This window comes from Alexandromys fortis, unplaced genomic scaffold (genome assembly GCF_014885135.2).
Source record: "Alexandromys fortis isolate MF-2015 unplaced genomic scaffold, M_Fortis_MF-2015_v1.1 scaffold_20, whole genome shotgun sequence".
Lineage (NCBI taxonomy): Eukaryota > Metazoa > Chordata > Mammalia > Rodentia > Cricetidae > Alexandromys > Alexandromys fortis.
The window spans coordinates 15,675,459-15,701,812 of NW_026067903.1; the positions used below are offsets into that span (position 1 = coordinate 15,675,459).

Consider the following 26,354-nt stretch of genomic DNA (forward strand, 5'->3'; position numbering starts at 1 on the left):
TTCCCCCTGTAAATTAATCAGAATATAATTACGATCGCATAGTTCCATGCTATCAAGATTCTTCATAACTTTTGCACCAGTGCTGAGACAACGGGTCATCGCCTGGCCCTGCCCGAGGTGACTCACCCGTTGACTCAGGCTTGGACATTTAGGTTGCCTCTCACTCTCTCGCAGTTCTATACAAACTGCAAAGGAATCTCACTTGAGCTCCTTTCCAGTGGAAATATTTCCGAAATTAAACTAAATGTATCGTTCTCATTTTTTCTGCCCATATTCCTCTTTTTTTTTTTTTTTTTTTTTTTTTTACAGATACTCAAAGGTCAAAGGTGTGTGTTACTCTGATCTGTTTCCATCTCAGTTCCTAGGATCCGTGTACACAAACACTGTTGTTCATGGTCAGAGAGGTGAAAAGAACCCAGTGAAGCTGGTTTGACCTCACAGAAAATCGCCTTCGTGGACTTCATTTCATTATCCGGCCGTACAATGGAAAATGCCTGAACATTTTCTTAGCGAGGAACGCCAAAAGCTTTTGTTTTAGACAAAGGCTCAGATATTGAACTATCTGCTCAATTGCCCATCAAAGGAGGAACTCCAGGTGGAACCAGGTTGAGGACTTCCTATTGACATAATGAGCTGTTTCTAGTCACCTGGAAACTCTTTAAATGTAAACAGGCCACTTGGGAGCCCATTTAGACATTCCCAAGCGACCACTGCAACCCGCTAGGTCTCTCTCGCCTTCTACTCGAATCAATACAAGCCTCAGCGGCTGTTCCGGGGATATTTATTTTGCGGTTCGCTGACTTGAAGGAGTTAATGCACTTTGTGAAATGCCAACCTTAAATTTGGAACTAATTTGCTCCCACAGCACGATCTGGATGCTCAGAGCTTCAGCCATGTCTGAAGAAAATGCTACGTTAGCCGCATCACCGGGAGGCAGGCTGTCTCGCCGGGAGCCCGTGAGGGAGCTTGGGAGACTAAACTTATTCTCTGCCTTTTGCTTCCAGGAGCGTTCCACAAAACATCTGGCCTTTTCTCAGATGAAGTTGACTAACCATTTATGAGACTTAAGAGAGGACTAATTAGTATTGTGGGCTGATTGGAGAGTGTCGCTATTTTTATTTTAGTAAATCACATACAACGAAGCATTTGTTTAGTGAATTGCTTGCAAAATTACTTTTCACCCACTATAGTTTTAGAACATGGCTATTGAAGGGCAAAAGAGTGCAGCTTGTCTTAGATTATTTATTTAGTTAGTTGTAGAATGAGCCCATACTAATCCTGTCACGAAATTACAGGTTTTGGTGATTCCCTTTTCAAGTAGAAGGGCAAGAGACAGCGGCAACCTTAACCTGTTTTCTAAGTGGTTGTTTGAGGCTAATGTCCCCTCACAGGCCTTTCCCTTAGATATCAAGATATCATTGGGATGGACCACAAGGACATCTCCCAACCTCTCTGGCCCCATCCTGACACTGGGCCTAATCTTCATGCCCAACAAAAGGACCATATGTAAGAGAAAAGGAAATTGCCATAGGGAGTACTATAATGAAGACACTTTCGACTGGGTGATTTATAGTCAAGAGACTGCTTATAGCCTACAGCTTAGAACACTCAAAATGAAAGTGACAGACGATTTGGTGTCTAGATAGGGTCTGATCCTCACATATGACAGCTTCTATGTGTCTTCAGCTGGTAGAAGGAGTCTCTGTTCCCTTAGTTTCTTGTATAAGTGCACAGATTTCATGTCTTAACCATTTATTCAAAAGCTCCAATTCTTATGTGTGTGTGTGTGTCTGTATATGTGTGTAGGTATATGTGTGTGTCCAGGTGTGTGTGTGTATTACATGCATGTGCAGGTGTATTGTGTGTTCAGATGTGCATGTGTGTGTGTGTGTGTGTGCGTGTGGATATAGATCAGGGGAAAATCTTGGGTGTCATTCTCAGGAATCATCTAAACTTGTTTTTTCTTTCTTTTTTCTTTCTTTCTTTTTTTTTTTTTCTTTGAGACAGGGTCTCTCATTGACTTAAAGCCAACCAGAAACCCTGAGAAATCTGCCTTTCTTTACCTCCCCAGCTCTGGGATTACAAAATGCCCTTGCATTTTCCCATGGGTTCTGGAGATCAAAGCCAGGTCCTTAGGCTTGCAAGGCAAGCATTTCATCAGCTATGCTATCTTCTCAGCCTGAGATGGCTAGGGCAGTAGTTCTCAACCTATGGGTCACGACCTCTTTGAAGACCACATATCAGATAACCTGCATATCAAATATTTGTGTTAAAATTCATAACAGTAGCAAAATTACAGTTATGAAGCAACAGCGAAATAATTTTATGGTTGGGGTCCCTACCACATGAGGAACTGTATTAAAAGGTTGCAGCCTAAGGAAGGTTGACAACTGCTGGTGACAGAATGATTTGTTGAATTAATCACGAAATTTTCAGGGACAGCACAGACCATAGACAACATTGTCAAGATTGACGATCCTAATCTCCAGCCTCACGACTGCTCGTTTCTGACTGTCTCTAGCCAGTAAGTCCATGGTTTAGCTTCATACTTGCCCATCCCAATGAGTCAGGATACCTCTTTCCTCTTCCTTTACATTCGTTATGAAATATTGGCTCAGACTCCTTCTCTGTGCTCTCCTCTCCTTTGGCTAAGTTTACCCACCAAGGGACTTTTAGTCTGGAGGTCAGAATCCTAGCCACCCCCTGTCTCACTGAAAAACAAAAGCAGACAAACAACCCCCAAACAATGAATGGGCAGCCTGCTCACTATTGTTTCCCGGGACCCTGAAGGTGGAAACAATGCCTACATTCAATTCAGTCACCTGTTAATTCTGGGGGAGGGAGAGGTTCTCTTCTGGAGAGGGTAATATTCTTGAAAGCACTGTTCAACTTTATATTCCATAAGGCAACAGTCATAAAAGACATAAGACAGAATGCTTTTCTTCTAGGAATTTCCCATCTAGTTGTGGGAAACAAGGTTTGTGGAAAGCCAAAGTAAATATATATATATATATATATATATATATATATATATATATATACAATACAAAGCAGCTAGAACCCATGTGATCAATAAGGATTTAGAGGGAAGGGTGACTGATGAGGGCAGAAACAGTCTAGGGATCTTCATGGGGAAGGTGAGATTTGATTGTCCAGATATTGATGTTGTCATCGGCTGGGAAAAGGGTCAGAGGGCAATATTCTAGGAAGGGAGAATAAAATAAAGAAAAATAAAGAAATGGGAATGACGGGGCTGGAGAGATGATTCAGCACCTAATTGCTTCTTTTCCATCGGACCCAAGTTTGGGTCCCAGTAGCCATGTAAGGTGGCTTACAACTGCCTATAACTCCAGCTCTGAGAGATCCAATGCTCTCTCCGGCTTCCTCGGGCACTTGTACACATGTGGCACACACACACACAAATAAGTAAAAATCTTTAAGAAAAAGTATGGAATCTGCAATGAACCTTAAAATCTATAAAAATGGCCAGACATAGGCACGGGGCACAGAGAGGAGTCTCAGACAGAGATCATCACAAGAACAAAGCTCAGGGCAAGAATACTATATGTCCACTTTGAGCGGTTAGATGTTATCGTGGTCCTGAAAGAAATGAGGAGCCACTATAGAGTTCTAAGCACATAATTATGGTATGAGGTTTTTGTTGTCTTTTATTTGAGACAGAATGTTGCTGTGTTCTGGATAGACTGTTCCAGTTCTGGATGGACTAGAACTCACTAAGTAAACAAGGTTGGCCTGAAGTGTGGGTGATCGTCTTGTTTTTGCTTTCCATGTGCTGAGATCATAGGAATGGGCTACCATACACTTTAATTGTTTTATTATTTATTTAGTACTATTGGGAATTAAAGCCAAAACTCCATTCTACAACTGAGCTATATTCTCAGGCTTTGTGTGAACTGTTGTTCCCTCTGATGTCAGGGCATCATTTCTCCCAGACACTGCCTTTACATAATCGACCACTGTATTGATGTAGAGCTGGGCCCCACCACTTTAAAGCACTGGGGTTTGTCCTTTGGGGTTGCTGCCTTTCTTGAGTGAGCAAACGCTGCCTGGTCTCCATGGTGCTGAGCTTCTCTTTTCCTCCGACTATAGTCTACTGTGCCTTGTTGGCTTCATTTCTCTGCTGCTTCTCGGGATCACCCACTTCCTACCATCTCCATCGCCACTACCCGGATCTAATAATCATCATCCCCTCCAGACTCTGCCAGACAGAGTTAGCCAGTCCCCTGCAGCCATGCTTCCCTACATTCAATCTGTTCCCCGCATCGGTGCCAGTAAGTTGTTTTCTTTTCCTTTAAACCATAAATCTGAAGATGTCAATCCAGAGTTTTAAATACACGACTTCTGGTTGCTCTTAAAGGCAAAAAGGGGAGAGGGGAGGTGTGGAGGAGGATGGGGAAAGAGTGGAGGGAGGGAAAACTATGGTAGGGGGACTGTAATGTCTAAGAGAAGAATAAAACAAAACAGAAGGCAGAAATTCCCATCATGGGAAACAAACTGTTAGTTTGAGTTCCTCAAGAAACAGATGCTAAGGTGGGATTAGCTGTGAAAGGTATTTCTCGGGAGGCATACCCATTGAGATGGAGCTGGAGAATTTAGACCGTCAGACTGCCGTGCAGCTCTCGAGAAGAGGAAGTAGACTAGACAGGAAAAGAGGCTCAGATTGCCACAAAAGTTCCGAGAACAGATTGGCCAGGTCACCATGGCTCTGAGCCAGTGTTGCTATTAAAGGACCCTTTTGTCTGATAGTTACCCAGCCCCACACTAAATATCTGGGTACATTCAGTTTGGGACTGTGAATTATTGACCCAGGGGAAGTGTGCCCCAGTGAGAGCACAGTAGTAGATCCGGAAGGGCAGCAGCTCAGATTGCTTGTCAAGTGTGCTTGCCCCATAGGACAACTGAGTGGTTAGCTCTCAGGACAACAAAGACAGTGTGGCTTGGCCCCTGCCCACTTCCCCAGCCTCATCGTGTACCATGAAGCCTTTGATATTCTCTATATGTTACTTCTTTGAATGTGAGCATTATATGTTTTCAGCCCACGCCTGAACACAAACACCAGATCATTTTTTGGCAAGCACACTCAAATCTTTTCTTGTAGAAGAGTTCCACTGTAAAGGCCATGATTCTCCTCAGAAGTGTAGTAACACCCTTCAGAGCCCCACTTCCATGGTCATGCGATCGTTATCTATCTTCTTTAGACTGTGTGGTGGTTTGAGGAGGAAAGGCCCCCATAGACCCATGAGTTTAAATGATTGGCCCATAGTGAGTGGTACTTTTAGAGGGTGTGGCCTTCTTCGAGGAAGTTGGTTGCTACGGGGTAGGTTTTGAGGTCTTATATGCTCAAGCTATACTCAGTGTGTACACACTCCTGCTGTCTGCGAATCAAGATGTAGACCTCTCAGCTCCTTCTCCAGCACATTGTCTGCCTGCATGCCTCCATGCTTCTTCCCATAATGATAATTGACTAAACAAATGTTTTCCTTTATAAGAGTTTCTGGGGTCATGATACGATAGCCATAAAACCCTCACTAAGACAGACTGTGATGGGCTTCAGAACGGAAAGTGTAGGTCTTTCCCACTTCTGACCATTGTACAGCGTGATCCTCTGGGCATGACACGAACATTTTTATCTTGTAGTCAGAGCAGGTTTGATTGATTCACCAATGCAAGACCAACCACACTGGGTGAATTTGTGTGTCAATTAGACACAAGCTAGAGTTATCAGAGAAAGAAGGCTTGGCTGAGGAAATGCCTTCTCAAGATCCAGTTGTAAGGTATTTTCTCATTTAGTGATCAATGGGGGAGGTGTCAGCCCATGGTGGGTGGTGCCCTCCCAGGCAGCTGGTTCTGGGTTCTATAAGAAGGGGGATTGAAGAAGTCATGGAAAGCAAGCAAATAAGCAGTTTCTCTCCATGGCCTCTTCTCCCGCTGCCTCTGGGTTCTTGCTCTGTTTGAGTTCCTGTCCTGACTTCCTTCACTGAGGAACAGCAATGCTAAAGTATAAGTCTAATAAACCCTTCCCTCCCTAGCTTGCTTTTTCAGTCACGGTGTTTCAAAGCAACAACAGAAACCCTAAGACACCAGCACAATAACATTCCCTCAGCGCAGGAGTAAGGGGGAAGATCTTCAAACTCTGAGATTACAAACATTTGAGGTGACAGGCCCTCCTCTCTCCTGCCCAGTCCTCTCTTAGCTGCAGTGGTCCCAGGGACTGCTAAACTAGAACATATAGAATATAGAGCTCCATCTCAGTAGCTTTTGATCGCTATCTTCTGTGCTGATGTGGTGGCGTTTTTCTTCAATGCAGCTGTTTTGGGGTCACTAATGCTCATTTTTCTTCAAGTGAATAATTTTGTAATTATGAAATTGACAGTTTATGGTAACATGGAAACAAATCATTATAATAATAACAGAAGCCATTTGCACAGACCTAAAGAGTTTGATGTAACAAAATCAAGTAACAAATATTTTAGGCTTTGCAAAAATCTTTCATCTTTGCTGCAGCTGCTATTTTGTGCTCTCTCTTTTTTTAGGATTTATTTTTTATGTATTGTTTTTATTGAGCTATATATTTTTCTCTGCTCCCTTCCCTTCCTCCCCCTTTCCCGTTTACCTTCTCCCATGGTCCCCAGGCTCCCAGTTTATTCAGGAGATCTTGTCTTTTTCTGATTCCCATGTAGATTAGAACTCATGCTCATTCCTGATTTTGTAAGTATCCCCTCATCCATTCTCCTCCAAGTGGCTCAGAGTCATTGGGTCACCAAGTTGAAATGGGATAGAATTTGTTTCTCTGGTTAGTTATTGGTGCCCTATCTGGATTCATTTCTCCCCAGGAAAAACAATACAACAAACACATCCCCACTGACTAGTCAATATTCTATGATCAAAATATGTTTCTTGAATGGATGAATGAATAAATAAATATAAGAAAGCAGACTCAAGCCCTTTAACTGCTAGGAACTTTTGACCTTTTAAGCTGCCTTTTCTTCCTGGCTGATAGTTGATGACCCTGCCCTTTGAAGTGACTTCTGTGGAGCCTGAGAAAATGTCATCGGCTAGTTAGGGTCAAGGGTTGCTGAAAATAACGGTCTATCCGGGCGGACGGAACAGATGAGCTAAAATGGTTTTAAATGGTAGCTTCTCCGATATCTATCATATGAGATAGTTTAAACAAAGGCGTGAAGTGGTTGGACCACTTATTGGGCTGAGATGTTGAACTTGCTGATGTTAGAAGAGAAGTTAGAAAGTGGATCCTGAACTAGGAGGAAATTGAATTTGGGTTTGCTTTTCTGCTTGCCTCCTGCTCCCATTTGTTGGTTAAGATAGGGTCTCGCTATATAGCTTTGGCTGGCATGGAACTGACTATGTAGATCAGACTGACCTCCAAATTGCAGCCATCTTCCTGTTCCAGCTTCTCCAATACTGGGATCATAAACATGCATCTAGCCAAGACAGATCATTACATGTTGTCATGTTCTTCTAGGAATTAAGAGAATGTGGTTTGTATGACAGGCATGAAGTTCACTGAACATGGTCTGTGGTGGTAACAATGTCTAAAAAGCTGTTAGGTGAGGAGACAGGATGGCTCATCCTCTCTGCTCTGCAGGGACCAAAGCAAGATAGGCATGTAGGCACGAAGATGCTGATTTGGCACCTACTAAGCAGAGCAGATGGCCAGAGTTGCCAGGGTAAAGTACCAAGGTAAAAATGTGGAATTGGAGTGGGAGATGACAGATGGAAAAATACGGCACCAGACGTGATGGGAAACTTTTGAGGGGTGGTGGGAGAGATAAAAATCTGGCAAGGATTCTTAGAGCCTGGGGAGAGTGTCTATCAAATTTGCCAGGACCTGTGGCTTTGGGCACATGCAAAGATTACTATGCTAGTGCCTCAGAGAGAAATTAAAAGATGAGGCTGGGACAGTAGAGCCTGGATAACTGCACGCACTAGATAGACACAAAGCCCTGGGCAGTGGGCTCAGCCCCAGTAAAAGAAGTAACCAGACAGAAAGAGAAGTTTTGCTGTCTTTTGCATGAAGATTATGTTTATTGTTACATCTCTTTTTTCATGGACATATAATAGTCATACACATTTTTGGAATGCAGTATGGTACTTACATGCATACCATCTGTAATAATCAGACGAGGGAAATTAGTATAGCCACCTCCTTAAATTTCTGCCATTTCATTGACCAAGGAAGCTTTAAATGTCTTCCTTCTAGTCTATGGAATGTGCTACAAATTATTGTAAACCTTTGTCACTGTTATGCATAAAACTGGGACTCCCTCTCTCGGCTTCCTTAGTTAACTTTATCTGACCTTTCTCCGCCTGTCCCTCCATACACACTTCCTAGCTTCTCCTAACTACAGCTCTACTCGTTACTTGTGTAAGATCTACTTCTGTATAACTCACACAAATGAGAATATGTGGCATTTTTCTTATGGCTCATTTTTTTCGACATACCCCAGTTTAATTTGTACTCCCACAAAGGATAGAATCTTTATGACTAGACAGTATTCCACCACAGACTTGTATCCCATTTAGAAGGGACATTTCTCACAGGCTCAGAGATATCTAGATAGGTAGGTAGATAGATAGATAGGTAGAGAGAGAGATAGATAGATAGATAGATAGATAGATCTAAGATGCTTTGAGAGTTCTCCAAAAATGCAGAGCAGACTTCTAAGAGCCAAGAGGAATGCTCAGCACAGAGTCAAGAATAATAAATAAGTACTGAGTGTGTGTGTGTGTGGGGGGGTGCAGCTCATTCCCAGGAGGCAGAGGCAAAGTGATCACTGAAGTTTGAGAATAGCTTTGTCTACACAGTGCGTTTCAGATCAGCCACGGCTACATAATGAGAATTCATCTAGAAGCAAGGTAAAACAAAAGAATAATGTATAAGAATGCAGGCAAGTTATGTTCAGTTTCCTGGTGCTTCCATATAAAGTAACCTTCCCCAATACCTTTTGCAATATTCTTTCTATGGAAGTATGATTTATCACAACAAAAAATGTACTTATCCTGTGGATACAGATAAAGGAGTTATACAATAGTGTAAAACCAGGTAAACCATCAGTTTCAAATAAGATACAAATAAGCCAATAGCCAAGGGCTAAGAATGTAGCTCAGTGGGTAGAGTGCTCATCTGTCTCTTCCAGAGCCTTGGGTCTGGTCCCTAACAACAACAACAACAACAACAACAACAACAACAACAACAACAACACACACACACACAGCATCTCTGTAACTTCAGAAAGCTTCACAAACACAGCGTCTAGTCACTTTCTGGTCATCACAGCCAATTATAGGTCTGATTTCTATAGACATGAATTAGTTCTGATAACTGGAATTATACAATACATAGTATTTTGCTTAGGTCTTAACTGCATGTTTGTTTTCAGCTTGACATCTAAGGCAGGCTGCCATTAACGTCCCAGCCCCACATGGCTACCGCGTTCCACTTCTTGAGGGAGAACATCTTGTCGCCCCCACACACTGCTTGCCGTCCTCCATGTAGGCCATGGCCGCCGCCAATGGATGGATTTTAAACAAACAGTTTTAATTTTAAATAAAGGTATACCGGTTTTCTTTTTTCTTCCTGTTAAGATGTTGTTATTTTTAGTTTAAAGTTCTGGAGATGGTAATTTTGGTAAGAAGGTAACCAGGAGAAAATTTTGTGTAAAATGTCTCATCACGGCACGGTTGCTAAATGACAACAATCTTTAAAAGAAGGGATTCTTTTAAAGACTAGGAAAAAGAGGCCATGTTCCTTCACGGCCCTAGTCTGATCAGGTCACTATCACAAAAAAAGCCTTAGGCTAAACTGCCTATAAAAAAAATGATTCTGTTGCTCACTGTTTGGAAGGTGGGAAGTCCAAGAACAGATCATCTAGCCGGAACGTGGCACACAGACAATCCTCCTCTCCCTGCATTCTCATTCAGTAGGCGCTTGGTCCCCTGGTGTAAGACAATAATCCCATCCATAATGATTCTGCCCTGATGATCTAATCTCCCCAGCCTCACCCTTAGCAAAATCAAACTGGAGTTAGCTTTCCATGTAGTAATGCCGAAAGGTCACACAGATTCAGATCGGTGCTCGTTGGCAGCAATGGCGGTCCACTCCCTAAATCTGTCTCACTTTGATTTATTTATTTATTTTTTCTAACAAACAAAGAGAAAAGCATCAAAAGACAGACAGGTAGCCATCAGAGACTCTGAGGAAAAGCTGACTAGCCAGTTTTTAGAAGGGATCAAAGTTGGAGTGGCCGTGGGGATCAGAGAGCAGGATGGGAGGACAAGGTTTCTGGGAGGAGGAGTGACCCCTGCTGCGTCTGCTTGATGATGGTCCTCCACTGAAGTCTGGCTTTCAAAGGAAAGAATCTGAGCGGTCACATGTGTAGTATAAGGGCTGTGGATGGCAGTCATTTCTCAAAAACACGCTCAGTAGGTGAGAGGAATCATTGTTCAAATAGAATAGAGGTACTGCTACTATAATAACCAGGGCCAGACACAAGGCAGATGACCCAGTAAGTCTATTGCCTGTGTATCTTTTAGCTTGGATGTATGTCTCCTGTTTACATAAAATTAAATAACTTATCCTCTTACCAGTGAGTATTTCCTCCAGTCACTGAGGCTGTTGAAGTTAGATCCCTGCCTAGGTCAGATCTGGGAGAGCAGAGTGCACCCAATCAGACCTCTTTAGGTTTTGTTGTTACTGCCATTTTCAGTCTTGACGTTGACAGTGCCGTTATGATTAGTTAGGATTTACCTTTTGGAACTAAAATGCTGATTCTGTGAAATTTATTATTAAGTGAGGGAAAAAAAACCCAGATGTACCAAATAAAATATGGGATTTGATCAAGATTGGAAGTAAATTAGAAGCAACAGAAATAGGCCCAGCAAGAAGGCTCAGCTGGTAAGGTTGCATTCTGCCAAGCTTGACGACCTGAGCTCAATCCCCAGCAGCCATAGGGTGGAAGGAGAGGATGAACGCACACGAGATGCCCTTTGACTTTCATACCCACACTGCAGCGCACAAGTGTCTGCACACATGCATTAATAAATACATAAACAAAACAAAGAATTTAAAAAGAAGGCTTTATAAAACGGAATTGTGTGTGTTAGATTCTATGTTTTGGAAAGTTACTTTAAAGGTTATGTTTCAGCTGGGCATGATGGCATGATGCCTTTAATCGTCAAGAGGCAGAGGCAGGAGGATCTCTGAGTTTGAGGCCATCCTGGTCTATATAGGGAGTTCTAGGCAAGTGAAGGCTACATGGAAAGGGCCTGTCTCAAGTGTGTGTGTATATCTCAAATATAAATATGAAGTAGAATTAGGTAGAAAAGACTAATTATTAGAAACTGATTCATTTACTGATTTACATAAAGCACAGGCCACTCTGCCTGTTTGCCAGACATGACTTCACTTGCTCCTGGAACAGAGTGACCTGGGGGAAAAGCTGAAACAATGGGTCATTGCCCTTAATAACTTCCTGGTTGCCAAGTATGCTTCTGTCAAATCCCACTTGCTTGCTTGCCCCACCTTGTGACTTTAGAGTAAAAAATGAAAATATAAAACTGGACTTTCAGGAGCTATCCTGGCTCTGGTCCACCAGTGACATAGCTCTCTTCCATTCTCCTTAGTGCCACAGGTTATTCTAGAGAACTTCCTGGAACACACACACACACACACACACACACACACACACACACACACACACGAGCTGTTTCTTCATTCTTCATTCACTTCTAGAAGCTAAATCTTGTCATATACAAGTACCAACATTTAGTCTCATTTACTTACTCATTCTTTCAGTAGATATTTATTGAGCATTTTCATATGTATTAAGACTGTGTTGAAGGCTCTGGGTAAGCTGGTCTTTGTGTAAAATAGACCGTCAGTTGTTACAGAAGTGAGGGATGAGGTTGTGACTATTTTGCTTCCAGTTCTTGTGGGTTATTTATTTGCTTGTGCTGTGTGTGTGTGTGTGTGTGTGTGTGTGAGAGAGAGAGAGAGAGAGAGAGAGAGAGAGAGAGAGAGAGAGAGAGAGAGAGAGAGAGAGAGAGAGAGAGAGAGAGAGAGAGAGAGAGAGAGAGAGAGAGAGAGAGAAACAGAGATGGAGATAGAGACAGAGACAAACAGAGAGAGACAAAGAGAGAGGGAAGGAGGGAGGGGGGGTCTCACTGTATCTAGTCCAGACTGGCTTCAAACTCCTCCCTCTTCTGCCACCCCTCCTTGAGTGTTGTAACTGCAGCTGTGCACACCCGCCCCATTAGCCCACTCTTCTTCACCAATGCTAATCCCCTCTACATAGCACAGTACTTGGAACACAGAAGGAACTCAAAACTATATCGCTGGCTGGATGGCCAAATGAGTTGTGAGGAACTGTCAATCGTCCTGTAAAAAGACAGTGGGTTGGGGAAGGTATAGGACGAGAAGAGGTAATTTCAAAAAAGCTGCCCACGGTTATTTAATTATGCTTTGATAAGGTGCTTAGGAGAGTAACGTCCAGAAGTCAACAGTTTCCATGGTCAGACACGAGGAGAAGTCACCCCTTCCATGGTTGGATCAGGCCTTTGCCTTTAGCGACATATGAAGATTGCTTTTCTGGTCTCCAAAGCTGCATCATAGTGACCGAAGCATTGCCTGTGTCCTGCTGGCTACTTGTAGCAAGTTTGACTGCTAAACACATTTCAGCGTCTCTGTTGTTGTGTTAAAAGGATGAGGATGGAGGAATTTGCAAAGTTCTTTTTCCTATGTTGAGCAGTGGAATGCTGTGAATCTTTGTATAAATAGGCTCCTGCTTTATGAGTATTGGAAAAGAACTCACTTCTGAAGGAAGGTGGGGAAGGGCTGGGTGAATCGTCTTCAACAGAAACTTTATTCTTGGACCAGTGAGTGGGTAAAGGTAGACACCACCAGGCATGAACTTGATTCTTGGAACCCATATGGTAGAAGAGAACCAACTCCTTTGACCTCCATATGTACACCATGGCAAGTGCATTTGCCGAGTACGTGCACGCGCGCGCACACACACACATACACAAATAAATAAATGTAATTATGTATATGTATTTTGTATATATAACATATGCATATATATGTATATATATATTTCACTATTTCACTCTTTCTATGAAGAAGAGAATACTGGTACTTGATCACAGATCATAAAAGTGTTCTGTGCAGTTTTTAGGAACCACAATTAGTAGCCTTCTCTGGTTTAACTTTTTTTTTTTCTTTTCAAATAATTCTGTGTATATATTACCCAACTGACTCAAATCAGAACGGGTGAAAACAAGTCAGATTCCCAACTAAACATGACCAATTCTCCAGGGTAAAGACTTGCAGCTTCATCTGGTAAGACTGAAGGGTGACCACGACTCAGCATACCCAGTCAGTTGTGCCGTTGTGCCATTGATGTGTGACACTCTTCAGACCGAGCAGGATTCTCCTTCAGTGCCTTGGAGTTGTATCTGCTTTGGTTAAGATGTCAGTCTGTCGGGGGAAATGGGTTGATTTCGATTTTATTTCTTGACTGGGAATCATTTGATTTTGAAAGTCTTTTGTGAGATGACATGGTGAAAGACTGAGTCAGGAGTAAGAGGCACAGTGGCGGAGGAAAGGAGAGGAAGCCTCTTTGGTGTAGCTTTAAAACTATTATTTGTGTGTGTGTGTGTGTGTGTGTAGGAGCACACACTACCACATGGATGGTGTTATAACATGGATGCAGAGGTCAGAGGACAGCTTTGTGGGAGTTGATTCTCTCTTTCCATCATGTGGGTTCTGGGGATCAAACTTAAGTTGTCAGTTTTGGTGGCAAATGCTTTTTCTGAATAAGTCCTCTCACTCCTCAACAGCCCAGTGAAGAGTCTTTTTAAATCAAGAAACAAAAACAAAACAACAGCATCTGTATTTATCCTGGAAGGCAAACCTGAAGGCTGTGTAGAGAACTGGTGCCATTTTGGCCTCTCCAGGAAACAGGACACCGGAGCCTTGGGTCGGCAAACAATGCGGTCCTTAGGATGCTCTATAGCTCTAGGCTATGACCTGCTTTCTGGTGTCTTGTCTTTGCTAGGCTGTGACTGGTGTCAGGCCTTGAGATAATGGTGATGATGCTGACTAGAAAGTCCTTAGTGACAGGCAGTAGGACCGTGAATGGGTAGAACGCCGGAAGGGTTAGCAGGTTAGCGCCACCAGCTCAGCTCTGTTGTTGCCAGACCAGAAGGGCCTGCCCCTTCTCATCTCCATCTGGGTTAATTGCATCTCAATTTTACCTGTCTCCCAACTTAGAAATCTTAGTGTTTTTCTCACCTCCTTTCTCTCACCCCCCCCCACATACAGTCAGCTGCCAAATCTTGCTGCTTCTAATTTTAAAATGTCACTTGATTCTGTCTCTCTCTCTCTCTCAAATCCTATGCTATTTCCTTAAAATAGGCCTCATCAGATCTTCTTTGGACTGGTACTGTACCAGCCCTATCATCTGTTCCTCTGATAACAGATTCTGCGATCCAGATTCTCCACATCGTTCTCTGCTTCACTGAGAACAAAGCCTTTGAAGTCATTTTTCCCGGTAAAAGAGCCTGTTGTCTCTCGTGCCCCTTGCATTCAAACCCTATAGCTAGTCTCCCTCCCGATGTTGAAATTATTGATCCCCAGTTAGTGACACTGTTTGTGTAAATTTAGGAGCTGTGGCCTTGCTCAAGGAAGTATGCCCCTTGGGCTAGGTTTTGATTTTGAAAAGCATCTATAAGTTCTCAGCATGCTCTTCTGCTTCCCCGTTGTTGTCCTAAGAAGTGAGTCTTTAGCTTCTTTTCAACATGCCATGCCTGCTGCTTGCTGCCACAACTGACTCCTATCCCTCTGGAATCTTAAGCCCAAGAGAGTTAGGTAGCATGTAACACAGAGTATCTTGCTTATTGCCAGTTTTAGCATCTTTCCTACCACAGGCCAAGGCTATGTTTATTCTGTTTACATAATCCCCATATAGTATTGCTAATATTAGTCCACAGCGAGCCAAATCATTCCAACTATTTCACTGAGTTCAAACCCAATGACCCTGATGGGCAGTAATCAGAATTTCTTCTCTTTCACGTGTCTCTTCTTGCACTGAAGAATGTTGTTCACATTGTGCTGTGTAGGAAGAGCCCCTGAAGTAAACTGCCTTAGTCTTCAGGAATTCTGCTTGGCCTGCTTGCAAAAGATCATCACAGCTGGGCCTGTTGATTCTTGATCATTGTAGGAGGGTCGGACAGGGAGGCGCTATGGGACCCTTACAGGAATATCCAATTACCCCTCAATCATTTGTACGTGATTCTGCTCTGCTTGAAGCTGGTCTGGTGGAGGGGCTAGAGGAAGTATGTGGGGGGAAATCAAGGAGGGAGTTCCATCCTAGGCAGCCGTGGAGAATCCATCGTCTCTGCAGGATGAACTTCCGGTGTGGCTACTTTAAGGCCACTTGTGTTCCTGCTCATACCTTTTACCCATTTCTCTGTTTCAGCCTAACAAGCTCATTGAATTCCCTGGGTGAGTTTTGGTGGAATTGTACCGAAGTTTGTCTTTGGGGCCTTAAGGGGAAGAAATAGACTTTACTGAAATTTCTCCCAGGGAAGAAACCCTAGCAGCGCATGGTTTCTTGCTGAAGTGACGCCCCTTTAAACATTTCGCTCCTTGATCGCTTTTCTTCTTCCTGGGTGGGACTGACTGCCTGGTTTAACTCTTCAACTTGTAGCATGGCCAAGTGACTAGACTTTTGGTCTCATTTATTTGTATATGAAGCTATCAATACCACTGAACGTGTTCGGGTTAAATGAGCGAACAGCTAATGCCAGAGTAACCACCCAACCCCCAACGCATGTCACTACGAGATTACCACCTTTCCCTAAAATGTAAGACATTTTAAGTCCCATTTCATTCCATGCGTATCTCTAGATTCTAGAATATTGCTTCCAAATTGCCGATGCCCAACCATGGGGTCCATCTATGCATATACTCGATATTACTATAATTTGAGCATTTCCCGTGTTGTGTACGCAAAAGCAATGGCCGGGGAACAACTGAAAGTCGCCTCCTGGCAAAAACGCTTCCATTTCCAGGTCCCCAGAGACCTCAAGCGACAATCACGCCTCCAAGAGTGGGAAACTCGCCCTGGAATCACCTTGGGACACTCCCGGCGAACGGGCAGCTCGGCGCACGCGCAGCGTCCACCGCTCCGCCCTCCCGGAAGTCGCAGCTCTTTCCGCCCCGCCCCTTGCCGGCTGGGGCGGAGCGTGCGGCGGACCGGGCGAGGAGGCGGGACACGTCGGCGCTGCCTCGGCCGCTGCCGCCCCTCCTCAGGTTCCAGTCGCTGCCGCCGCCGCCGCCGCTTCCTGGGCCGAGTCCGCCCGCGGCCCCAGCGGCGCCAGGTGCCCTCGCTTGCCCGGCTCCGCCAGCGCCGTCCGCCCGCCTGCCCGCCCGCCCGCGTCCCGGCCCCCCGCCCCGCCGCCGACATGGCGACACGCTCCTGTCGGGAGAAGGCTCAGAAGCTGAACGAGCAGCACCAGCTCATCCTCTCCAAACTGCTGAGGGAGGAGGACAACAAGTACTGCGCCGACTGCGAGGCCAAAGGTAGCGCGGGCTTGGTGGCCTCCCGTGGCCGTGACCTTCCCACCCTCCTGCGGCCCTTGACGGGAGGGAGGGCGGGCGGCCTCAGCCTGGGGCTCGGACGGAGGTCGCGGCCTCAGCCTCTGGCTCCCGAGCCGGCGTCGCGACGCTGCCACCGCCTCAGGGCGCCGGCTGGGTGGTGCTGAGGAGGGTTGTGGGAGCCCTCCTGCCTCGTCCCGAGCTGCTCCGTGGGTGGAGTCGCCCTTAGGTCCCTGTCCCCTTCTCGACCCTCCCGCGTGACCACGGCCTCCCGTTCCCCGCTGCCGCCGCGTCCCAGGTGGAGCCTACCTGGCCGCCCACCTGAAAGCCTTTGCGCTGGGCGTTTACTTCTGGTTCTGAAAAAGGACGGTGTTTTGAAATTCCACTGCATAAACATAATCGAGAAAGGCTCTCTCCCTTATTTGTATATATTATGAACCACATATGCACACGTATGTTGACTCTGGATCGCTGTAGTGAAGAGGAGTTTGATTGCGCGTGTGTGTAAAGTGGGCTATGTTTAGTATGTTCATGAGTTTAGTCGTTAGAGTCTTCCCCACGACCCGTTGGAGAATATATGGACACTACTTTGTGTGCTTCATAAACATAGAAGATGCATTTTGACGAACCAGAGATTAAAAAACAAACAAAAAACACTAAATTTAGTTCAGTAGAAGGGCTTCTGCTTGAGCCTTTGAGATAGATACACTATTTTTAGCTGATATGTTTTGTTTGGAGATGTGATTTATTTTTAATGTCTTGTAAGTAATATGGGAGGCATATTGCAGATTAAAAAAAACAAAGCTCGTATGGAGTTAAGAAAATAGTTATTGTAAGTACATTTCTTTGATTATTAATAGGTAGTTGATGGGAATGCTGTCCAAGATTGCTGCATTATTTAACCTACTTTTCTCGAGGTCTTACTGTCTTCTCTCAACACTCTGCAAAAGAGTCCATTGCAGTAGACTGGTGGCATTTGAATAAATTGAGTCTCATAATGTCAGCCTTATCTCTCTGTCATAACAGCTGCTGGCTTACTGGACGAATCACATATACATGCTTTAATTAGAAATTTTATGAAGCACGTTTCCATATTCTGGTAACTTGACTGAGTCAGCTGTATGTCCTATGGAATCGTTAGGCAAGGCCTTTAAAAGAAGAGGTGTGCCTGATTGTCGTGGGAACGTTTGCTTGCTTGATGCTTGGTTCTGCATGCGGTTATTTGGTAATGCTGTTCTGTGTTGAAGCTCAGCTACTTGCTTACCTCGTTACTCATAAACACTCAGAAATGGTTTTCAGAAACCAAGAAAAAGAAAGTTTGCGTTTCATTGTCTTGAGTCATAACATTTAAGATGCTGGTAAATGTGAAAGCTGTCTGTCATTAAAAAGTAAGTGATTCAGGGCTGGAGAGATGGCTCTTCCAGAGCACCTGGGTTTGATTCCCATCACCCACGTGGCAGCTCACTCTGTAGCTCCAGTTATCGGGATCCTATGCCCTCTTCTGGTCCCTGTAGCCAGCAGGGATGCAGATGGTGCACAGACACATGAAGATCGACACACGTTTAAAAAAAATTCACTGAGTCAGTAAGTCTTTTTGTTTATAGAAGTAACTTTAAAATTTTTAATTTTTCTCCAAAACAGTATTGCAGAAAATCAGTTTTTCACTCAATGTGTTAATGGTTTTTCATGTGCTGGTTTTGGGAATGGAAGGAGAGTAGTCTCAGTCTTCTTTAATTAAGTGGTTTTACTTCTGAAGGGTAGGCGACATTTGTTTTTATCATTATTGTGTGACCACAGAAGTCAATCCATGTATGGTGAATGAACAGCTTTAGTGTGTGTGTGTGTGTGTGTGTGTGTGTGTGTGTATCCTTTTCTCTTGCGATGTGGAAAAGTAGGATAAACTAGTATCAAGAGTTCAAAGGGTAGAACTTGAAGGTCATGAAATCTGTTGTCATAATTTAGAAATATTTTTTCTACTAAATCTAGAATAATAATAAAGCATTTTTGTAAATTATTTCATTGTTTTATCCTGATACTTCAGGAAATATCCACAGGTAGAGCCATTTCTTAATTAGGCTTGATTTTTTAGTTTTGTGTGTGTGTGCTGGAGAAATCAAACACCAGTGATTTATACATGGTAGGCAAGTCATTTTACCACTGTTTTATCCCTGGCTTTTTTTTTCCTCCCACTTTGTTTTGTGATGGGTTCATATGTAGTCCTGGTTGATCTGACTCTCATGGTTTTCCTGTCTCTGTCTCCTGAGTATGCATTGCTACACACTGTATAACTTTAAATATATTTCTGTAAAGTTTTTGTGTCTTTGTTATGGGTGAGCTAATAATGGCATATTCTTATAGTAGAATTCTTGACTTTTTGTATGAGTTTTCAATATGTTGTTATACGCGCCAATAATGTAATAAATGTGGGATGTGAAGTTCTGATTAAATGTACCCATGAAAGACACAAGGATCTTTCTTAGATCAGTTATTGAGACGTTCCATTCTGTATATGTATCAGTGTTTCCCTTGCTGAATAGTAATTGCATTGAACTTTTACTCTGTCTTAAAACTATTTCCTGGTTAATTCTGTTTTCTTACTTTCAAAGACTATTTTCCTCATCCTTTGAGAACATGTACCTAAACTAAAGCGTAGGGTTAATAGTTGCCCTGTTCTGTTACCTCCCGTCTGTTACCTCCCGATAATTAGTAGAGGAATACCAGTTGGATTTTGACATTTTCTTAGTCACTAGCTTGTATTTCCTGTACTGACAGTTTTAGTAAGGAAGGAAAACATGATGGCACAGGTGCTAGCTAGTTTCTGCTCCTGACCCTGCTCGTCAGTACATTGTACAACTGGAGAGTGAGAACTGCCAGATGCAGCTGCACGTCTCTGGCTGTCTGTGACTGTGGGAGTTAAAAAGCAGTTCTCTGGGTTATTAATTGATGGCAGTGAGGATGGGAAATTCCTTTGCCATCTTAAATTTGGTTTCAGAATTTAGAGCTTAATCCATAAGTAATACTGGTTTTGATCTTTTTAAATACATAAAAATTAGAATGAAAATTATTCTCTTGTTCAGTAGTTAATTTCAGGGCAGTCAGAAGTTCATGTTTTTGAACCCAATAGTTCATTTTGTTCAAACTTTCTAGTATCTGGAAGAGAAGCTGTTTAGTTAGATCAAACACTTCTTTATTCCACAGTCTTTAGGACAGTTAAGCACTGGATTAGGTTTTGGGGCACAAACATTTGTAAGACTGAAAAGAGCGTGTTTAATGGAGACTGAATATTGGAATAATTCTGAAAGTGTGCTGAGTGCAAGAGTAGCAGCTATAAGACGCGACCCCCTCTTTTCTAGCTCTTTCCCTGGGTCTTGACCTTTGCCCATTGGCTTTTCATGATTCCCAGAGTGTCACCCCATGCCTTTTCACATACTGGTCCTACTCCTACCTCTAAGCCTTCTGCCTTTTTTTTCTCCCCTTGCTCAGCTTCTGCGCATCTTTACAATTTGCTTAAATATCTTTTCCAGGGAATGAGTTCCCCTTCGTCCTCCCAGACTGAGTTATGCTTTCATTTGTACATTTGAGACATTGCCCTGAATCTTACTTACACAATTATAATTAGAACATTACTGAAGTAATGATTGGGCATTCCATATTCCTGTTAAATGAATTATAGCTTTGAAGGAGAAGAGATCTTGTTTATCTTGCTCAGAGTCGTTTCTTCAGCCCTAAGCACAGCGAATGACATTTCGTAGGTAAATGGAACTCAGCAAATACCTTTTGGTTGTATGAATGAATGGAAGAATGAACATGGAGTCAGTGGCAGGAAGCTAGGTGTGTGAATGAGGGTGCATCTGTAAAAGGGAGTGGCATTTGTTAATCACCGGAGTCTTGGGAGTTAAGGTAGTGTGCTTTCGCTAGGTAGAGCAAGAATTAGAGGACACAGCTGTATGTCACACAGGGTATGGTATATGAGAGGTAGAAGTGGTTTCTGTATGGCCATTTTATTTTGGTAATCAGTCACTAAGTAAGATCAGATTTGATAGTGGCGAATCAGAGGAAGAGTCAGGATGGTAGAAATGATTAGAGAGTCATTTAGTGAGGTGATGTTTCCTAGTAGACAACGGATGAGGATAAAGGGATTGTCAAGTGTATGGACCAGGGTGTAGAGCAGGAAACAGCCACTGTATCTGTTTTTTGTCAGGGACTCTAGAAATCATTGGGAAAACTGCAGGAAGTAAAACTTAGGAGTCATTTCTGGACTTTCACTTGATAGGCCACACATCCTGCCACTGTTGTCTTGGCCTGCTTTTCACTCTCACAGTTGGTGATAGGTGGGAGGATTGAGACACTATTAGACATTTTTGTCAGTTGTCCCTACTGTAGGGGTACGGCTCATACTACATTTGTGCTTTTTATGTGCATGTAGTTGGCAGAATCTAATCAGTTCAGACACCTTGACTTCTGAGGAGTCTTGTCTCTTTCTAATCTCCTCAGAAAGCTCAGAAACAGCTGAGCTTGTTTGCTTGCAAGAGCCAGTCCCAAGAGTTAACAGGGGAGGGTTCAGAACAGGTTTTAGTGTGTGTGTTATTTTACACTTGTTGGAGAAAATTCTTCTAGAGAAACTTTTACTGAAAAGTAAAGTTTACCCTGGGGAGCTGATGTTAATCTTACAGAATTAGTTTATATACACAGAGGTGTGTGATTATAATTCTTTTAAAACGTTGTCAATTTGAGAGTTTTCTCAAATGCTGAGCCTTAATCTTTGTGGCTCTGTTGTCCTTCGGGTTCTGCTAATGCTCTCTCTGATGATCCTGTGCTGATCCCTCATCCCAGAGCTGGAGTGGAAACCACTGGTCTCTCACTGATATAGTATTGTAAAACCTGAATTTTTTTTCTTTCTCCTTTTTGTCCTTTAAAGATTTATTTATGATACTCTTTAATTTTTGGCTTCATCACTGGAGAATTACATTCTGGTAGATCACGTATACGCTCATAAATATTCACTCTCACATGTTCTCTCCCAAAGACACTCTGACACCCTTACATGCACACTTTCCCACACACTCACACATTATCTCAGACACTCTTAAACAATCCTCTCTCTCTCACACACTCACACGAATTCTCTCACACAGTCATACATAAAACATTTGGTGTTCTGATCATGTAAGTCATAAACTCAAGCTTGCTTTTCTTACTGCTAATGGTACCTCTGCTAGTGATCTTCTGCTGGATAGAATCCAGCCATATTTTTTCATAGTTTTCAGTTTTCCCGGTATGACCAAAGGACTTTAGAGGGTGTTTTGTTTAAGTTGTAATTATCAGAAAAGTTGACTACAGGGTAGTAAAAGTAGTCACTGTAAATAGTTTATTTCACAGATAGAATTTTTCTGCTAGTCAGGCCTATATAACTTCTTTCTGGGCTATACTACTTTTCTGCCGCAGTTTGGTACGTTAAAGAAAAGACTACATAGCTTGAGAGGCTGTGGGGAGGGCCCCCTTATTTGTATCAAATATCTATGAGATCACGTAGGGGACATCACCCAGACAGGAAGCCAAGAGAGTGGGAGGATTTACGTTTGCTCTTATAACACCTCACAGGAACTAATAAGATGTGGTGAGAAGTACTGTTGAAGTGGAGTACTGCTAGTGACCTAGTCACCTACTAGATGGGTTTATTTCTTTTGTGTGTGAATATGTGAATGTGTATATATATGAGTATGCGGCAGCCAGAGTCAGCCGTGGGTGTCATTCTTCAGGAGAATGTTTTTGAGACTGAACTCTGGGACTTGCAGATTTGGCTAGGTAAAGTGAGCTGTAGGGATTCACCTGTGTGCGCCTCCATGGTTCTAAGTAAGCACACACCACCGTGCTAGCTTTTACACGTGTGCTAGAGATTAAATTCAGGTTATTGTGTTTGTGTGGGTGAGCTACTTCCACAGCTCAGAGGGTTCATGTCTTAGAGGTTCCACCTCTCTCACATCATCACACTGAGGACTGCACTTTCAGAATGAAGGCTTGACAATCAGACTACGTCCAAACCGAAGCCCACCATTATGAAGATTAAATACCATTGTTCCTGCAGACGCTTTTTAAGTGTGGTCCATAAAGCTAGTTTAAGATGTTAATAGACACAAAACCCTTATACTACTTAATTCTCAAACCAGCCTTTTGAGGTGCTCCTTTCTTTCATCCTATTTACTGATGAGGAAATAGTCTAGATCCTGAACAGCTCTACCAGTACTGTAGGGCCAAGAGGGGTAGAGTCAGGGATTTTGTTGTTGTTCTTAAAAAGAAAAAGGTTTACATGACTACTGTATTTTAGATCCTTTTTTAGGAACTGGGAATCAAAATAGGGAACAGGCACATGGACCTCTAAAAGATCTACTAATCCGCTGATATGCAGAGAAGTTGTCTGATTTGCAAAACCTGGATTTGGGGATGCTCTCGCTATGTGAAACAATGAGTCTCAAATTGCTCCTAAAATGTTTGCATAAAAACATGGTCTTTTTTTTTTTTTTTTTTTGCTGACCCCCCTCCCCGTAGTTTTCCAATTGCATAAGTGCAAGACAGCTTTCTGCTTGGCTAGAACCGGTGATGTCTTAGGCACTGAGTTTCTTGTGAGCATCTCTGATAGGCAATAGTTCATGTGTTGTTAGAACCCACTGCTACAATAATTGTGTCCAGAGTAATCCCACTGGAAAAAAACTCGTTGCTCCTGATTGCCTGTGTAGTTTGTTCCCTAGACCTTTGTCCTTTGCTGATTGTGCTCACCATCTTTTTTCTGTAATAAATCATAGCAGCATCCACTATAACTCATTGTTGAGCTCTAGCAAATTGTTGAATCTGAGGGTGCTCTTGGAGACCTCAACATAATTAGTAATATATGTTTCAGTATGTATCACACAGGACATGTTGAAGTCTTGACACTTCACTGCAGTGCTTCCTTGGAGTGATTAGGGCGCAACAAATCTCTACTTTTAGTTGACTAATAAATCCAATCCTCCTCCATTTAGAATTTTTTAGTTTAAACAATTTTTTTTTTTTTTTTTTTTTTTTGGTCTTTTGAAACAGGATTTCTCTCTGAAACAGCTCTGGCTGTCCTGGAACTCACTTTGGTAGTCTAGGCTGACCTTGAACTCACAGAGATCTGCCTGCCTCTACCTCCCAAGTGCTGGAACTAAAGGCATGCGCCACCATGCCTGGCTAAACAAAAATATTTTAAAAGATTATAATTACTTTTTCCATATGAGTTCTTTGCCTACCTGTAAGTACACCACATGCACACAGTGTTTATGGAGGCCAGAAAAGGGGGGGGGGTCAGTTCTGCTGGAATTGGAGTTACAGAGAGTTGTGAGCTATGTAGGTGCTAGGAACTCAACCCCAATCTTCTGCAGGAGTACCAAGTGTATTTGAGCCATCTCTCTACTTCCTTAATTTTTTTTTTTATGGCACAAACTTAGTCTGAAGGTCTACATTTAGATGATAAAGTAGCTTTATTTTTGTTTCTTTATGTAGGGGTGTGTGGTGTGTGTGGTGTGTGTATGTAAGTGTGCAGGTATATGCATCTGTGTAGACACAGAAGCCAAAAGGGGATGTTAGTGGTTGGCCAGCAAGATCCTAGGATCTGCCTGTTGGTCCTGAAGTTCTAGAGATACAAGCACATAGCCCTACCTAGCATTTTATGTGGGTGCTGGGATTTTGAGCTCAGGTCCCTTTGTTTGCCAAGCAAGAATTCTTACTGAGCCATCTCCCTAGGCTCTATAAAAACACCCTTTTAAAATTTATTGTGTTGTGCATGTGTGTGTGTGTGTGTGTGTGTGTGTGTGTGTGTGTGTATGTGTCTCTGGTGTCTGTGTATGTGTGTGTGTGTACATACCTGTGCACACATGCTTTGGCAGCTGTGTTGTGTGGAGGTCAGAGGATGTTATACTTGTTTTTCTCTTTCCACCTTTACATAAGTTTGTGGTGTTTGTGGTAATAAACTCAGGTTGCAAGTATTCATGGTAAGCACTTTTATCTGCTGAAGCATCTTACCATGGCCATTTCCCTTAAAATGTAATTTTATTGTGTATATGGGAGGACATGTGCTATGATATGAATGTGGAGGTCAGAGGACAACTCGCACAAGTTGGTTCCCTCCTTTAACTGTGTGAGTCTTGGAATTGAACTCAGGTCATTGGGTTTGGTGGCAAGTGCCTTTACTCTCTGAGTCATCTTGCTGGCCCTGCAAGAGCCTTTTACCCTTAATTTTAAAGAAAGCATCCATAGATAATGTCCAGTCTATGTGCATTTATCAGTATAATTTTCTACTTGAAGTATTAGAGCTCTGTTTAACTATCATAACATTTAGCTGCAATATTGGAGAATTTACTTAAAATTTAATTTCATTTACACTTTGAAATTTTATTTCATTTAAACTATATATAAAGCTATTTGGATCATGTGCTAGTATTATGTTCACATATGGTGAATGGTAAATGTAAGGATTTTGAGAGCTACAAGAACTTTCTCACAGACTTCCATAGTCTGTTCTCTCTCCCCACTCATCTAGTTTTTAATCTATATCTTACAAGAGATCCAGGTAGTTGCTTTAGGGGTGATTGATGATAGAATTTCAGATGTCTGATCTTGATCTTTTCTAAAGTGAATATTTCAAAGACCAGTGATGACTCCAGACCCCAGATTAAAAAGAAATAAGGAGGATTCTGTGGGAAATCATATTCAGGATAATTTTATTTTCTGATACAAGAAAATCCATAAGAATTAGAGTTTAGCTTTGATGTGTTTAGTTCATGTATTTATGCTCTTGAAAATAACTTGTGATTGTATCAGAAAACAAGCAGAGTATGTTTACTGATATAAAGTGATCTCTGTTATACCACTTCTTAGTAGTTTTAGAAAACTACTAAATTTTCTGCAAATTACAAGGCTTGAAACAATATAGGGCGTCCTATTATAGTTCTGAGCTCAAGTCCAGAATGAGACCTTCTGCACTAAAAGCAGTGTTGGTGGGCCTTTGTTCCATCTGGAAGATTTAGGAGAAATTCTGAAAATTGATTTTCTTTTTCTTACTTTCTGGCACATGGATGCTTTTACCCTCAAAGACATCAGCAAGCCACCTTATTTCCCTCATTCATTTTTTTTTTTTAGATCACTACATCTTCTAGGATCCTTATGATTATGGCCTTATGGAGATAATCCAGGATAATACTGTCACTAGTGTTCTTAATTCATTAACAGATAAAGATAAGTACATGCTCATCTCTGAAGGTTATTATTTTGGTGAAAACAAAATGAATTTATGGTAAAATGCAAACTGAACTTAATTTCTTAAATTTAGCTTTTGTTCTGGGGATTCTGTTATGTTGCTCAGGTTGGGTTTGAACTTTTGGTTATTCTACCTTTGGGTCTTCCAAGTATTGTATTACAGGCATATACCATGGCATCTGGCTTTTGGACTTAGATTTATAAAGGGTTCCGCTTTAGATGTATTTAAAATGTAATTAAAATTCACAGAATAGTGAAGAATAAAGTTAAAACCAGTCATTCTTACAACAGTCACTTAAAAAGTATATGGATATGAAAAGTTATTTCACACTATCTTTGTAGTATGCACATTAATGTAGACACCCCCAAGAACTTATTAGAAAAGACCATTAGAACCAATAGTGTGGAAAGTCCTTCTGTCTATGTTTTGCTTTTATTGGTT

The 26,354-nt window shown here is 42.4% G+C and overlaps 1 protein-coding gene across 2 annotated transcripts in view; it reads left to right on the top strand.

The window, feature by feature from the left end:
- The first annotated feature begins 13,254 nt into the window (after window positions 1–13,254).
- The window catches only part of Smap1 (small ArfGAP 1), an 83,007-nt gene continuing 69,907 nt past the window's right edge, over window positions 13,255–26,354 (top strand). The window contains exon 1 of one of the 2 annotated variants that reach the window (XM_050134713.1): window positions 13,255–16,627. In XM_050134713.1, the coding sequence (XP_049990670.1) occupies window positions 15,991–16,627 (637 nt within the window). In that variant the 5' untranslated portion in view covers window positions 13,255–15,990. The remainder of the gene's footprint in view (window positions 16,628–26,354) is intronic. The other variant, XM_050134712.1, reaches the window with a different exon arrangement.